The sequence below is a fragment of the Marmota marmota genome, unplaced genomic scaffold (genome assembly GCF_001458135.2).
Source record: "Marmota marmota marmota unplaced genomic scaffold, marMar, whole genome shotgun sequence".
NCBI classification, from domain to species: domain Eukaryota; kingdom Metazoa; phylum Chordata; class Mammalia; order Rodentia; family Sciuridae; genus Marmota; species Marmota marmota.
Window position 1 is genome coordinate 3,957,601 of NW_026000205.1, and position 15,099 is coordinate 3,972,699.

At 50.5% G+C, this 15,099-nt stretch overlaps 2 protein-coding genes across 5 annotated transcripts in view; both read right to left on the reverse strand.

The window, feature by feature from the left end:
• Positions 1-4,288: 4,288 nt before the first annotated feature.
• On the reverse strand, positions 4,289-8,535 carry Pnma8c (PNMA family member 8C). Its single transcript, XM_048790678.1, has one exon. The coding sequence runs from the start codon at positions 7,692-7,694 to the stop codon at positions 7,080-7,082; it is 615 nt and encodes a 204-aa protein (XP_048646635.1). The 5' UTR covers positions 7,695-8,535; the 3' UTR covers positions 4,289-7,079.
• A 3,440-nt stretch (positions 8,536-11,975) lies between these two features.
• Pnma8a (PNMA family member 8A) overlaps positions 11,976-15,099 on the reverse strand; it is a 41,333-nt gene continuing 38,209 nt past the window's right edge. For all 4 annotated transcript variants that reach the window (XR_007343013.1, XR_007343015.1, XR_007343014.1 and 1 more), the window contains 3 exons: positions 14,476-14,639; positions 13,333-13,383; positions 11,976-12,214 (listed from right to left, as the gene is read on the reverse strand). The gene's annotated coding sequence lies outside the window, so the exon portion shown is untranslated. The remainder of the gene's footprint in view (positions 12,215-13,332; positions 13,384-14,475; positions 14,640-15,099) is intronic.

Genomic DNA, 15,099 nt, shown 5'->3' on the forward strand with positions numbered 1-15,099 from the left:
CCCGCCGCACCTGACACTTTTTGCCATTTAGGAAAAAAAAAATTTACTAAAAGTGACACACTTGGTGGGACAAGACAGAGGTTACTGTTAAATATGTCTGTACTGACAAAGAGAAGCAGAGAGCGAGGCAGAGAAAGGAAAGCAAGCCTGGCAGCTTACTGAGGGCATGTGTTAGGTTTAGAATTTACTGTACCAGGACCCCCCCTCCCCCCCATCATCCTGGATTATTTCCAGCACAGCACTTCCTGATTTGGGGGGTGTTGCTGGGGACTGAACCCAAGCCTCCGGGTGTGGCCTCTACTGTGCTGCTCTCCCAGCCTCCTGATATTTTCTACTGATCAACTCACCCTGTGAGCATCTGAGCCCCACCCAGCAGGGACGGGTGTCCGCGGCGCTCACTGCTCCAATCTCAGCCTCTAGGAGAAATTGCAAAATATTTGTTGAGTGAGTGAATGAAGAAGGAGGGGGCTGCCCTGATCAGTTTCTCTGAAACGTGCATTTTCCACTCGGTAGCGGGTCCTGAGTCTTTCTGCATCAGTGTGCGCTCACCCACATCCGGGTATTTCTTCATGACAGCTAGGGCCTCTGCAGAAGCCCATGAGCTACCCTATGGTGATGTTAATACTAACTGACCGTGTGTGTGTGTGTGTGTGTGTGTGTGTGTGTGTAAGTGGAAATTGAATCCAGTGATCGACATTCCAGAACTTCCTCGGCCACCTCCCCTTTGTGGCTGAGACTGGGGAGCGCTCAAGTCTCGGGTCTAGCTGGGATTGTGGGCTGGGCCACTGCACCTGGCAAACTCACTTTTACAGAGCACCTACTTTGTCCCTGGCCCTGTACATTTTCTCATTTAATCCCAACAACTCGGCCTAAATGATTGTTATTCTCATTATTTCCCATTGGCTCGGGTCTGTTGGATCCAGCCACCACACTGTCCGGTTGCCTCAGTGGGAGGGGGGAGGGGAGCAGGGTTGGTGGTAAGGTCCCCAGAGTTTTCTCTCTCACATGACATTGGTAATCTTGGCATAGACACCAGACTTGTCCTCAATCTTAATGCCTAGAAATCAGATCCCTGTCTACACTGGACAGGATATGAATTATCCACCCTTCCTTTCCGGATACTAAGCGGTTAACTGACAGCGTGGGAAGTAGGTCCCCAACACACACAGCAAGCAGCAGCGCTATGTGGCAGCCTGGCCACTTAACTGCCCCCACCCCCACCCCAATTCAATCTACCAAAGATCTGAAAGTTGTTTGGAGGGGGCAGAAGCCAAGCCGGCAGGCCACATCTCTGAGGGCTTCATTCATTAGAATCCTTGGGGAAAGTTCCAGAGATCTACCTCCCCAAGACAGTATGAGGCTGCGGGTTGGTGGCTGGGCAGCCACAGGCAGGGACTGAGCATCCTGAGGAGCTGGGGCAGCTGGAACTAGGCACAGCAGGCAGATTGGAGGTGAGTTCCTCCATTCTGAGCAGCGTAGAGGCCCCTTTAGTGAGGAGAGGAGCCATGACATTAAAACTCCTGCACTGGGAGCTGCGCTGACTGACAGCTGACCTCCCCGGGAGCCGCCTCACCTTCACGGCCAGGTGCCTCCTCAGCATCTTAGATTCTGTCTTCTGAGCTGCATGACCACCCTCAGCTGTGGGACTGTTATTATCAACCCATTTCGTGGACAAGGAAACTGAGGCACGCAGAGTGAGTAAATAACCCAGGCAGTGCCCCCTCCCCAGCTGCTCTGCCTGGGTTTTCATTTTTCAAAATTGGTTTTATTGAAGCATCTGATACAAAGTAGCCTTTTAATATTCAATATATTTTGGAGTCCCTGTCACCGCAGTCGACATATAGAACACTTCCACCGTCCCCGAATATCCCTCCCGCCTACGCCAAGCCCTAGCAACCATGATCTCACTCCTCTCCTGTTGCATTTTGTCTACAGTTTTACATAAGGGATCCATGGGGTGTCCTTTTCTCGGCTGGCTTCTCTCACTGCACAGAGCTACCCTGAGATCCTGGGTGCCACCGCGCCGGTCCGAGGTTCACCCCTTTTTGTCCCGATATCCTGTTCTGCAGTTTGGTTATCCATTCCCTACCTGCGGGCCATCTGGGTTGTGTCCAGCCCCGGCTTCTTGGGCTGCTGTGGATATTCCAGAGCCTAAGTCCCAGGGCAAGGGGCACACACTCTAGGGCAAAGAACCCTGTGGCATGAGGAATATTAGACCCATTTTATGGGTGAAGAAACTGAGGCCCAGAAAGGTGAAGCCTCCCCCTCCCCCCAGTCACACAGCTTAGTTGGTGGCAGAGCCAAGATTTAAACCCAGGTCTGTGCATTCCAGGGCCTCCAATGCCCTTTCTGTCTGGGGCACAGATTGGTTAAACGTCTCCCAAAAAGCATTACCTGGGCATACTTGCCTGCTTGGCTCTTAGCATCCAGGGTCCAAAACAGCCTTCTGCAGGCACAGAGAGAACAGATGCCTCTTTTGAGGGATACTTATCAGTTTAGGAATCTGAGCTGGAAAATCAGGCTAAGGTCTTTGTGGATGCAACACACATTTGTCCCTGGTCCAGGATCCCAGGGGCCAGTATTTCACAGCTTCCTCCCTACCCACCCCCCCACACACACAGCACGTTTTGCTATTGATTGTTTGTTGTTGTACTGGGGATGGAACCCAGCAGCACTTTTCCACTGAGCTCCATCCTCAGCCCTTTTTTATTTTTTGAGACAGGGTCATACCAAGTAGCTGAGGACCTCACTAAGTTGCTGAGGCTGGCCTCAAACTTGCAATTCTCAGCCTCCCAAGGTGCTGGGATTACAGGAGTGTGCCATAGCCCCCAGCCTGGCTACACAGCTGCACGTTTACCCACATCTCTGAACCTGCAGAAATAGGTGGCTGCTGTCCCATTTTACAGATAAGATAACTGAGGCCCAGGAAGGTTAAATGCCTTGCCCAGGCTCTCACCCTGGTTCATAATCCAATTCCTTGTCGGCTCTTCCGAAATCCGAAGGAATCTGAACACCAAGAGCTCAGCATGAGTAAAGGACATTGGAAGCCAGCCTTGGTGGCAATGACTGTGGTCCTAGCTACTCAGGAGGGTGAGGCAGGACGATCCCTTGAGCCCAGTTGCCAACCTGTGCAACATAGTGAGACCCCCGCTGAAAAACAGGAAGACGGAAGGAAAGAAGGAAGGGTGGATGGATGGGGAGGGAAAGAGAAAAAACCTAGACGTAGGCAAATATAAGAACACTCATAGTCTTCTTTGGTGTCAATATACTACTTTTTCCTACAAAATTATTGTGATTATGGGGCCTGCCCGACTCCCTGGGGAGTAGACCCTACAATCTTAGTTTTAGTCACCACATCATTGTTCTAGAACTCAAAGTTCCCTGGGCTGGGGGTGCAGCCCAGTGGCCGAGCGCTTCCTTAGTGGTGCAAAGTCCCGGGCATCCCCAGCATTGCAAAAAATAATAATAAAATTCAAAGCTGCAACAATCTGCAAGTCATTGCCACTACAGCTGGCAGGAGGGCTCCGTCTAGGGATTGTGGCCCGCAGCGCAGCACCTTGCAGATGAAGGAAAACATAGATTCCCCTCAAACACTGAGGACTAATGAGTTAAGGAGGTTAGGAGGCAGAGCACTCCCTGTTCTTTTTTCTCTGTCCGCCTAAAGGCAGGACATAAATCCTCCTCCACTGGACACAGCTTTTATCCTCTCAGAGCCAGGCACCAGAGAAATCTGAAAACAAACACAATCCTCCCGTTTATTTGCGTTCCACCCGCTTCCGATTTTAAGCTTTTAAGCTGCTGCTTTGTCTTGTCCGGTGCTCCATGGATTGTTCTGGGGCTGGAGCTCAGGGGTCGCCCTGCCCAGCACACAGGGGGCCCTGGTTCTATCCCTCACGCATGCAAACAAAACCCCACAGATTGACTCTTTGTCTAAAAGGTATGAGAGTGTCTGGCTTTGGTCACTGTCCTCTCTCCTGCTCCTTTGTGCAGTGCCTTGGAGCCCAAGGGCCCTGTGCTGCTTTTATTCCTGATCTGTTTTTCCATCTTTCATATCAGCCACAGGGAAATGGCCTCAGGTTTTGGGAAGCTCACGGCATAGAAGAAACCTACATATTTTGGTCCTCTTGGCTCTCATGATTGGATAACATTCCTTTTAAAATAACACAGTCCTGGAAACCTTCAGACAATCCATGGAAGAGATTTTTTTTTTTTAAGAAATTTTTTTTTTCCAAATTGAACCTTATATAGACCCCCCCTCAACTGCCCAAAACATTAAAGAGCAGATTTGTTTCAGTAGCATACATTTATTTTGTCAATTCTTATTTGTACAATAGAACATCAACCACAAAAAGCAATGAAGGGTTTCAGCTAAACCCACCTTTGAAATCGGGGCTTTACAAAGGCAGCTGCGGCCTGTCCAATCTACTTGGGAATTCCTGCTTGGAATCTGCTGTGCTAGTGAGGCCTTGACTCAAGGTGGTTGATGGTTTTTAATCTAATGGTGTGCATTGCAACCCCGTCAGACTCTCCAATGGGTCCCAAAAAGTCTCGGAAAGGAAGTGATTTTGATGCATCAAAACCAACACACACTCAGGTTGTGTATCACAAATACAAAAGCTAGATGGGAGACACCCAAACCCATGAGAAGCACAAACACTGTCTCAGGATTGCAAAATGATGATAAGAAATGTCACATTGTCCTATACAACAGTTGTGCCCTGAAGGGAGCACGGTCTGCATGCAACAAACATGCTGGGACCTGTGTGGCCTTTATCCAAGTTCAGACTGTGAGGGAACAAGAAGCAGAGTGGTAGAACGTTCTGCGAGTGGATGTGCCCTGGGCGGGGATTTATAGGAGATGAAAAGATCGGTATGGAGCTACAGACTTCTTGACCATGGATGGGCAGAAGTTCAAATATATATGTGAGGATGGCAGGAAAAGCTTCATCCCACTGTTGTGTGCGCAGACACACACACACACACACACACACATAAAGACGCTGAGGTCAACGCTTGGGAAATGGGCAGCAATCAGAGTCTTCAAGGTTGGGGTTTGGTTACATCAACCAAGTGAATCCTAAAAATTCCTTAGGTTTCTTGAAGCTTGCTGGGAACCAGGGGGACCTAACAGGACCTGAGGGGTCTGGCTGTTAGGGTGAGGGGTTGGCTCTGGTCAGGGGTTGTTGGGGACAGCTTTCCAAACAATGAGAAAGGGGAATGGATGCTGGAGGTTCTACACAGGACTGATGCCCACCCGCCTAAGACACTGTGGGGCTCCAGTGGATAAGAATCTAAGCATGTGTGTGTGTGTGTGTGTGTGTGTAAATTACACTTTTGAAAATAAAGTCATTCAAACCTTTGCAGATCCCTGAACCGATGGAGGTTTGCAAATTCAGCCTGGTGTTCCTGAAGGAGAGAGGACTGGACACTCACAATTGCATTTTATCTGATTCCTTTTCTCCTTCATCACCATCCAGGGTACTCAGCTCACGGGATTGGGGACTCGGTGTTTCTTAATGACTCTTCAAAGTGGACTCTTAGTTAGTTTTTCTTCTCTTTTACGGGAAGTCTTGCCTTTCCTTCTTTAGAGAGTGGAGCGACTGCCCCGCCCCCGCCCGGGAGGACTTCTGGGACTTAATGTGGGGAGACCCACTCTTCACCCCAGGGCCAATGAGGGCAGAAGCGCCCAGTCTCACCACTTCTGCAAGAGAGACAACGTGTGGAGAACAGCGACAGTTTTTGAGAGTCATGCACAGTTCCTCAGTGGTGGTGAGCAGGGAGCCCGCTCACCAAGGTGGCACCCTCGGGACAAATTCGAGCCAGAGGTACATTCAAGGGACATCCCTTTGAAAGACGGAAAACCGCTCTAGACTTTGCAATGGCGGGATTTCCAGAAGAATGTAAAGATACGGAGTCTAGGTCCCTTGTCCCTCACCAGCGGGGCCATGCGCAACACCTGGCCCCTGATGATGGCGGAGCAGGGGTCACCTTGACAGTCTTCCAGGCTGTGCGTGGGTTTTTCTCAACTCTGGCAAAAGACCTTCTGCAAACCTTGAAATCCAGAACACTGTGTGTCCCCTCCGTTTCCTGCAAACCCCAGCAGGCGCCTGGGGGCAGCTACGGTCTCCACGGCAACTGTCGGGACGCAGGGCTTTTCTCTGGCTCCGACTGCGACTGCGCGGCTGGTCCCGCGCTGTCCCCGCGTAGTGAGAAGCGGGTCTTTGTGACCCCTCCTCACTCAGAAGTTACCCTCACTCACTCAAACCCACGCACACACTCAGGTGCCTACTCTCAAATGTCACCCATAGGTCTTCAAATGACTACCCACCGGAACTCAGCACAATCATGCGCAGATGCCGCCCATAAGCTGAGCGCCCTGCTCAATCCGTGTATTCAGGTGACTCAGATGTCATCCGCATCGACTCACATTGGGTATGACAGCCACGAGGGCAAGGTTTAGGTCTGAATTGTTTCCCGCCATTTCCCCAGTGCCTAGCACACGGCAGATGCTCAGGAAATATTCTCTGGTTAGAGGAAATGATGAATGAATGGGCCGATGAGTGAAGTATCCAGACTCAACCAGACGTGAGCACGGAGCCCACCTACAGCTACTCAGACCACCTCCCTCCCTCCATGTGTCCAAGTAACACGATCACTATGGTCTTTACCCACTGACGAGTGAGTGTCCTGAAGGCAGGGATTATTATTATTTTTTAATGCTCTTCTGTATCCCCAGCTCTTAGGACAAAGCTAGGGCACGGCAGGTCCATAAATATCTGCAGAGCGAATGAAAGAAGGAAGGACCCACATTGAACCAGATGTTAGCCACACCCACTCGGCTGCAACCCAGAGTTAGATGAAAATCCCTAGTTCATCCACACTAGTGGGATGTCACCTCTGACACTCATTCTTACTCAGAAGTCACCCACTCATTGGAACCACCACCGTCCCTTGGCGCAGGCTAACCCCCTCACTACACCCCCCAAGGTTCCTCAGCTATGCCCGCCCTCCCCCGTCACCCCCACAACCACTCAGAACATTCCCACGCTGCTCCACGTGCCCCGCCCCCCGACGCCAGCTCACAGCTTCTTGTCGGAGGCGTGGCGCCGTCGACGGTTTTTCTTGTGCTTCCTCTTGCTCCTCTTGCCCTCTCCAGCCTTGCTCTCTTTCTCCAGGGAGCTCGGAGGTGGCACCGCATCCACCCTGGCAGTGGCCCCGGCCTCTGGGTGCTCCCCAGGCAGAGGCAGGCAGCACTTCACGGCGGGCAGCTCTCTGGGACCTGTCGCTGTCGGGCACAGTTCCTGTCTCAGGACTCGGGCCACATCTTCCACCGTTCGGCCCTCGCTCTGCAGGAACAGGTTCAGCTTGGTCAGGAATTCGACGTCCTGCTTCCGGGGCATGTAGACCACTCTCCACATCCCGCCCTTGCCCTTGATCTCCCTGGGGACCACGGCATAGTTGAGCTCCTCCGCCAGTCTAATGATGGCTGCCTTGGTCCTGTCTTCCTCCAGAAAGGCTTTCCCAGCCACTTCGAATTTGCCCAGAGGCTTGAGAGGGACCCGTATGATCTCCTCAAACTCCTCGTGGTTGCAGTCCTCCGGAATCCCCAGGATCATCAGGGACTTGTAACTGTCCACCTCCAAGGCCTTGCACCCATGCTCCAGCAGTGCGATGTCCTTGACACCAAACAGCATCTTGCCCAACTCCTTGAGGCAGCTGTATGCCCGCTGGTGCGCGCTGGAGCTGCCTCGGGAATCCAAAAACGGATCCAGGGTGCCACGATCGCTTTCCCAAGCCTACCTGGGAATGAGGCCTCACCGGCGGAGGCTAGAGACAGACCCAGCTAGAAGCTCAGGCAGGGCGTCCCCGGTCCCTGCGAGCAGGGCTGCACGATGTAGCCCTAGGAGAGGGGACTCACGCGTCCCAGGCTAGCCGAGGTGGGTGTTTGCCAGCCGATTCGTGGCTCCCGGGTCCGGCGCAAGGCCGCACGAGGGAGGGTCTGAAGATGCCTCTTTATTGGTGGTGGCCTCCGAAGGTCCCCCAGGCCCTGACAGTCTCAGCAGATTTGTGACGGCTGATCTCCCTGGGACTGCTGCCACCAGCGCGTCCTGGGTGCGGGTCTGGCAGGCAGGGTGACTCGTCCCCTACCGCTGGCCCAGAGGTTGCCCTTAGTGCCCTGGGGCGGGGCCAAGACCAGGACGCGGCCGCTGCACTTGCTCCTGCAGTGACGTCACCGCCTTCTTCCGTTCTGCGGCCCGGAGATCTCCATGGCAACTGCTAGAGCATCGCCTCTGCCATTGGCGGGCCCCGTCGCATTGAAATCAGAGTCCGAGGGGGTCACTCGGAGGTGAGGGGTCAGCTACCCAATTTCAAAAATCCCCACTCTTTGGAAAAATGGCTGATTCCGGAGGGCTGGGGTGGGGGTGGGGCACAAGGAAGAGACAAGATGAACCTGGAACATCTTTTGGGGACACAAATTTGGAAAATGTATAAAGACAGATGAGAACACCTGGAAGGACTCAGGAGGCAGCTTAAAGGACCCCCACTGGCCAGTTCAGATGACTTGAGCATCAAGTTAGAAATAAGAGTAACAGATTATAACCCCTCCGCGCAGATATAAATGAATGGGAAGTTTGTTGAGGAATGTGCGCAGTTATAANGAGGTGACATTTGGGTGTTTTTGTTTGTTTGTTTTTTCTCTTTCTCTCTTTCTCTCTCTCTCTCTCTCTCTCTCTCTCTCTCTCTCTCTTTCTTTCAAGACAGGCCTCGCCTAGTGGCTTAGGGGCCTCACTAAACTGCTGAGGCTGGCTGAGAACTCCTGATCTTCATGGCTCAGCCTCCTGAGTCCCTGGGATTACAGGGGTGCCCCACCACACCCAGAGGAGTGTCCTTCTTTGTAGGACACACATGCCGCAATATTCAGGGAGCCTATGGCACCAAATTGGCAAGGTACTCTCAGAAAGGTTCAGAGCAAAAACTTCTCTGTGCCATCTTGGTAACTTTTTTTTTTGCAGGTTTGTGGTTGTTTCAAATAAAATTTACACAGGGAAAAATAAATGTCCCCTATCCATCCCCCCCCCCCCACTGTGTCCATTCTGCCCTCCCTAATCCATTAATAAAGGCCACCTGCCTGCTCCAAGGGCGGGCCCTGATTGGGTGGAACTAACAACCCCACCCCTTTGCCACTTAATTGCTTCAGAAATGGTCACTCACTGGGGCCCAAAATAATCGGGACATATCTCCCTGGTCAGAGAGATTGGTTAGAGCCTGGACTCTTGAACTCAGTAAAGCCATTAGAATGACGGGAAGGACTTCTGCGACTAGTGAAGCAGGGATACTCCCCCTCCCCCAAATATGAAAGAGTAAGCCTGGAAGCTGCAGAAGGACATTCTGGCATCATGAGAGAAGACATTTCTTTTGGGTGCTGGGGATAGAACCCAAGGATTCCTGCACATTAAGCACCCAGCATGACACTGAGCTGTATCCACAATCCTAGAAGAGGCTGTTCTGAGGAGGAAGGCAGAGCTAAGAGAATCACTGACAAACCCAGCCATAGTCCTAATGACACCACGTGTCTCTGGATCAAACCATACCTGAAACCCATTCCTCTGAAACTTTATTTTTAAATACTCATTGAATTACAATGGCTGTAACGAGGAGCATATAGATTATAAATGAAAACCCACACATGAATAGCACCCAAATCATAAATGGACACCATCAGCATCCCAAGAAGGGTGTCTTGTACTCTGTCCAAGTCACTGTATCCTTTCAAGGGTAGCCAGCCCCCTGACTTTCAAGGTCACAGATAAGTTCAGTTTGATTTTTGCATTTTTTTATGACGGATTCACAGACTAGGTGCCCTGTGTTTCTTGGTGAACATATATGTACACATGTGTTGCTTCTGCTGGGAGAGGCAGCACAGTATTGGTCTAACCTCCAAAGACAAACTTCCTCTCCCAAATTTCAAAGACTTTCTCCCATCAATGCGTTTTTCTCCTTTGGGTCATCCTGGGAGCAGACTGGACAGGGGGCCTGTTCCCACTTTAGGGCAGGGCAGGGCAGTGAGGGATCTGGGAGTGACCAGGAGGGAAGAGGCTCTTCTGGGCAGGCAGGTGGCCTCTCTGTTGGGGACCTTCCATCCAGGATCTGCATCAAGTGGCCAGTGCGGGTTTGTCAATGGGCAGAGTCTGAGGGGGAGGGGGGAGTGTGATAGTGACCTTGCGTCCCATCCCAGGGCACTCTACTGAGAGTTGGAGGGAAAGGCTTAACTCAGAGGCCACGAATCGGAACCCTCTCCTCAGGAAACTGGGCTCAGATCTGCTTGATTTGTTCAGCTCTACTTTCCAAAAGCTTTAAGTCAGTGACCGACTTTTAAAATGAAACGTAAAAGAACTCCAGATTTCTGGCTTCTATTTGAAATGAGAGAATCTGCTAGACAAGGAGCCCACACTCCTAGTCCCAGCCACCTGGAGGCTGAGACCGGAGAAAGACTTGTCTGAGCCCAGGAATTTGGGGCCAGCCCTGGCAATATACCAAGATCCCTTCACTTAAAAAAAATGGGGGGAAGAGAGGATCTGTCATATAGACCTTCATTGTCACCTGAAGAAAACCTGTTGGGACTGAGAAGCCTATGCCTCCCTTTCAGATGGAGCTCCTGTTCCGGTTTTCCACAGGCCCTGCCAGTCCTTATTGCTCCCCGTCCTTGATTTGCGTATCTGCATTCCCGCTTAGCTTTGCAGACTGGACTGGAGTGAGATGCCTGATTGACACCTTCAGTAACCTTCTTATTATTAATTCACCCTTCCGTATGCTTGAGTAACTCTTCATAAAGGAATTTAAACACTGACTGATGGTGGCGATGCCCATGTCACCAGCACACGGAGGCTTCGCTTTTGTGTCAAGCTTCTCTAACAGCCACCTGAAGCCTCTATTTTTCTTTGGTGTTGCTGAGCGTGGAACCCGGGCTCTGTGCGTGCTAGACATGGGCTGCACCACTGAGCCGCACCGCAGCCCAGGCCAGCCATTTTGTTAATGTTCCCGCCATCCCCTCTGGGTTTTTATTTTTGACCCACGATCACCAAAGGTCCGATTCCATGATGAGTTCCTCCCCCGGTGAGACCCACAGAGGCCTTGCTCCTCCCTGGAGGCCGAGCTGGACAGGGCTGGGCGGACCCATTACTCACGTTCTCCAGCACAGAGAAGAAAAGGGAGGCTTGCCCTCTCCTCCAGGGGGTTTCAGGAACCAGCTCTTCCATAGAGATTTCTTTGAAGCTTTAGTCATTTATTTAGGTACAGGGGACTGAACCCAACGGTGCCCACAGACCACATCCCCAGCCCTTTTTTGTACTTTATTTAGAGACAGGGTCTCCCTGAGTTGCTAAGTGTCTCGCTAAGTTGCTGAGGCTGGCTTTGAACTCTCGACCCTTCTGCTTCAGCCTCTTGAACTGCTGGGATTACCGGGGAGCCCCACTGATGCCTTATTTTGTCATTAAAAAGTCACCTTTCTGGCCATTGTGACACATGCCTGTAACCCCAGAGTCTTCCGAGGCTGAAGCAGGATGATTGCAAGTTGGAGGCCAGCCTCAGAAAGTTAGTGAGGCCCTAAGCGAATTAAGGAGACGTTGTCTCCAAATAAAAAACAAAAAAGGACTGGGATGTGGCTTAGTGATTAAGTGTCCCTGAGTTCAGACCCCACCATATCTATCTATCTATCTCAGGGGTTGGGGTATGTAGTTCAGCGCAGAGAGCTTGCCCAGCATGTGCTAGGACCTGGGTTCCGGCCCCAGTGTTAAAATAAATTAAAAAAAAAAGTTCACCCTTCACTCCACGCAGACAGTGTTCATTATGTACAAAGACGAATTCTCCTTCAAAAGATGTAGTGAACTTGGCAATGGAAACGGTTTGCCATGGATTTTGAGTCCTTGGCACGCCGTGGTGGATCCCTGGGTTTACGCACATTCTTGTTCCAGAAGCAGGCGACACAACGGCTCATTTATTTGATCCACCAACATTTCCTGAGAGGCTCCTTGTTCCAGGCCTGGGGTGCCGCGCCCTGGGGCGAGTGGGGCGGCTGGGCCTTAGGAGCTCCGCCGGGCAGCCAGGAGGGCACCTCTGCCGTTTACAGCAGGGACAAGCCTGCGACCCCAGGAAGAGCTGATGCGCAGAGTCCACGACGTGCTAACGGAGCTCAGTTTTCCTGGGACGTCTTTCGCTAGAATTTAAAGAGAGAATTGTGTAAAGTGCTTTGGGAGCCCCAGCAACTGGTCCTGTCCAGGAAGACTGCCCTGATCTTGGAAGTCTTCCTGGAGGAGGTGACATTTGGGTGTTTTTGTTTGTTTGTTTTTTCTCTTTCTCTCTTTCTCTCTCTCTCTCTCTCTCTCTCTCTCTCTCTCTCTCTTTCTTTCAGGTGCTGGGGACTGAACCCAGTGCCTCAAGCAGGCTGGCGCGAGCACTCTATCTACCAAGCCACATCTAAATACCACTTTTTCTTTCTTGTTCTAATGAGTTACCCAAGGCAGTGGAATGCACTTTGACACATCATACATGAATCGCGTGTGACTTCTCATTCTTGGGGTTGTACACAATGCAGAGTCACACCATTGACCCTGTATGCACCTAGGGAAATGTCACCTGACTCATCTTACTGCCCCCTCACTCCCCCACCTTCACTCCCCTCTGCCCCATCCAAAGTGGCTGTCTTCCCTAGAGTTTGTTGTAGATGAGCACCCACATATCAGGGAACACACTCTGCCTTTGATGTGGGGGGAATGGCGTATTTCACTTAGCATGATATTTTCCAGATCTATCCACAAAAACACCATTTTTTTTTAAGAGAGAGAGAGAGAGAGAGAGAGAATTTTTAAAATGTTTATTTAGTTAGTTAGTTTTCAGTGGACACAACATCGTTATTTATTTGTATATGGTGCTGAGGATCGAACCCAGCGCCCCGTGCATGCCAGGCGAGCGAGCTACCGCTTGAGCCACATCCCCAGACCATAAAAAAATACCATTTTAAAAGTAGTTCGCGCTGCTCTCCTTACACAGGCACACTATGTGCCAGACAGTATTTTAAGCTAGGTGTACTAAGTCATTTACTTTTTACAGTTCATTAGTTAAATATTGACTTAATGATTCAATCATTTATTTCTTCAGTGAATACTCATTGAGCAGTTTCTGTATGTTTTAGCCAGAAAACTGAGGATCAGAGAAGTCAGATCATTTTATCAAAGCCACTCAACTAGTGAGATTGTGAATACTTAAATTTTAAATATTTAGTATAAATTTTCTGCTTATATATTTTAGCCTTTTTCAAACTGGGGATCCTCCTACCTCAGCCTCCTGGAGTCTCAGGTGTGCACCACCACACTGGGCAGGGAGATCCTGTCCCAAAATAAAAAATAAAAAGGGTTAGGGATCCTCTGATCTGTGGTAGGGCACTTATCTAGCATGTATGAGACTCTGGGCCCCATCCACAGCAACCCACATGCGTACACACACAAACACACACACACACAAAGTTGTTATCCTGTATTGTTTAGAAATAATAAGAAAAAGATCTAGACAAGTTCACTGCAGATGAAATATTCTTTCACATACTTTCTGTTTGCAGTTGGTTGAGTCCGTGGCTGTAAAACCCAAGGCATGGAGTCCAACTATATGAGTGGTCTTGGGGAGAAGGAGAGCAGGAAAGCCAGGGGTGGAGGGCAGGGAGAGATTTTGAATTTTTTACAGTGCACCAAGTAAAGGTTCCTTGATGCAACTTCCCAGGGAGGCAATTCAGCCAGAGTGGCTCCAGGGGCGAAGGTCAAAGCTCGACCCCAGGCAGCAGAGCAAACACTATGTAAAGGAGCAGTATTCCAAGCAAAGGAATAGCCAGTGCAAAGGCCCTGCGGCTGAAGACTGCTGGGGGGGGTCTGAGGAACAGCCAGGAGACCCTGAGGGAACAGGAGAGAGCTGAGGAGACAGTCAGAAGAGCAGGTGGCAGGAGAAGGGAAGTGACAGCTAGATATATTTTTTAAAATATTTATTTATTTTTTTAGCTGTAGTTGACACAATACCTTTATTTATTTATTTTTATGTGGTGCTGAGGATTGAACCCAGGGCCTCCCACATGCTAGGCCAGCGCTCTACCCGTGAGCCCCAGGCCCAGCCCAATGGCCAGATCTTGCAGGGCCTTGTATCCTGTGGTGGGGAATTTGGACTTTTCTCTGGGGAGCTGGACAGGGAGGGGAGGTTGGTGAGGTTTCTGAGGGTCAGGGTAGGACAGGAGTTTGCCAGTCAGGCAAGAGACTGGAGTTGGAGGGTGTCAATTTCTGGAAGAGCAATTAATTCCCTCACACAGCAAATAGATAATAGATTAGATAGATATTGATATAGAAATATATATCTTTTTTTTTTTTTTTTTAGCTACAGCTATGTTCTGAGCCCTGTGAACCCTGGGGACACATCAGTGAGCCTGACAGAGGTAAATACCAGTAAAGTGGAATGCTGGGAACTCCAGGAGTGACCGCAGGGGACCTGAGCCAGGCTGGGAGGCGGTCCGGTTGAGGCTGTGTCTGCAGGTCCTAGAACAGATCCTGGGCTGGAGGTGTGGCTCGGGGATGGAGCTCCTGCTTGGCACATTTCAATCCCCAGCTCTGCAAACAAAGCAAAACCCAAACAAGGTCCTGTGTACAGCAGGTGCTTAATAAACACCTTTTGGCCACACCACCAATGCACCCAAATTCACTCCCTTGCCAATTCTATAATCCTTGTTTCATGCAGGACCCGGAACCTTATAGTATTAATTTGTTTAATCCTCACATAAAGAATTTGAGGGAGATCCTGTTATTATCACCATTTTGCAGACAAGGCACAACAGGAGTAATACACAGGCTAGAGGTCACACAGCTCATAGGTGGCAAGAGTCGGACCTTGAATCCAAGCAAGGCACAGAGCCCGTCTCCCTAAACTGTCCTTCTGGAAGGTGGTGGGCACCGTGCCTTTACTGGGAGAAAGAGGAGGATGCCTGTGTCTCTCTGGCCACTGCTTTTTTTTTTTAATATTTATTTTTCAGTTTTCGGCGGACACAACATCTTTCTTTGTATGTGGTGCTGA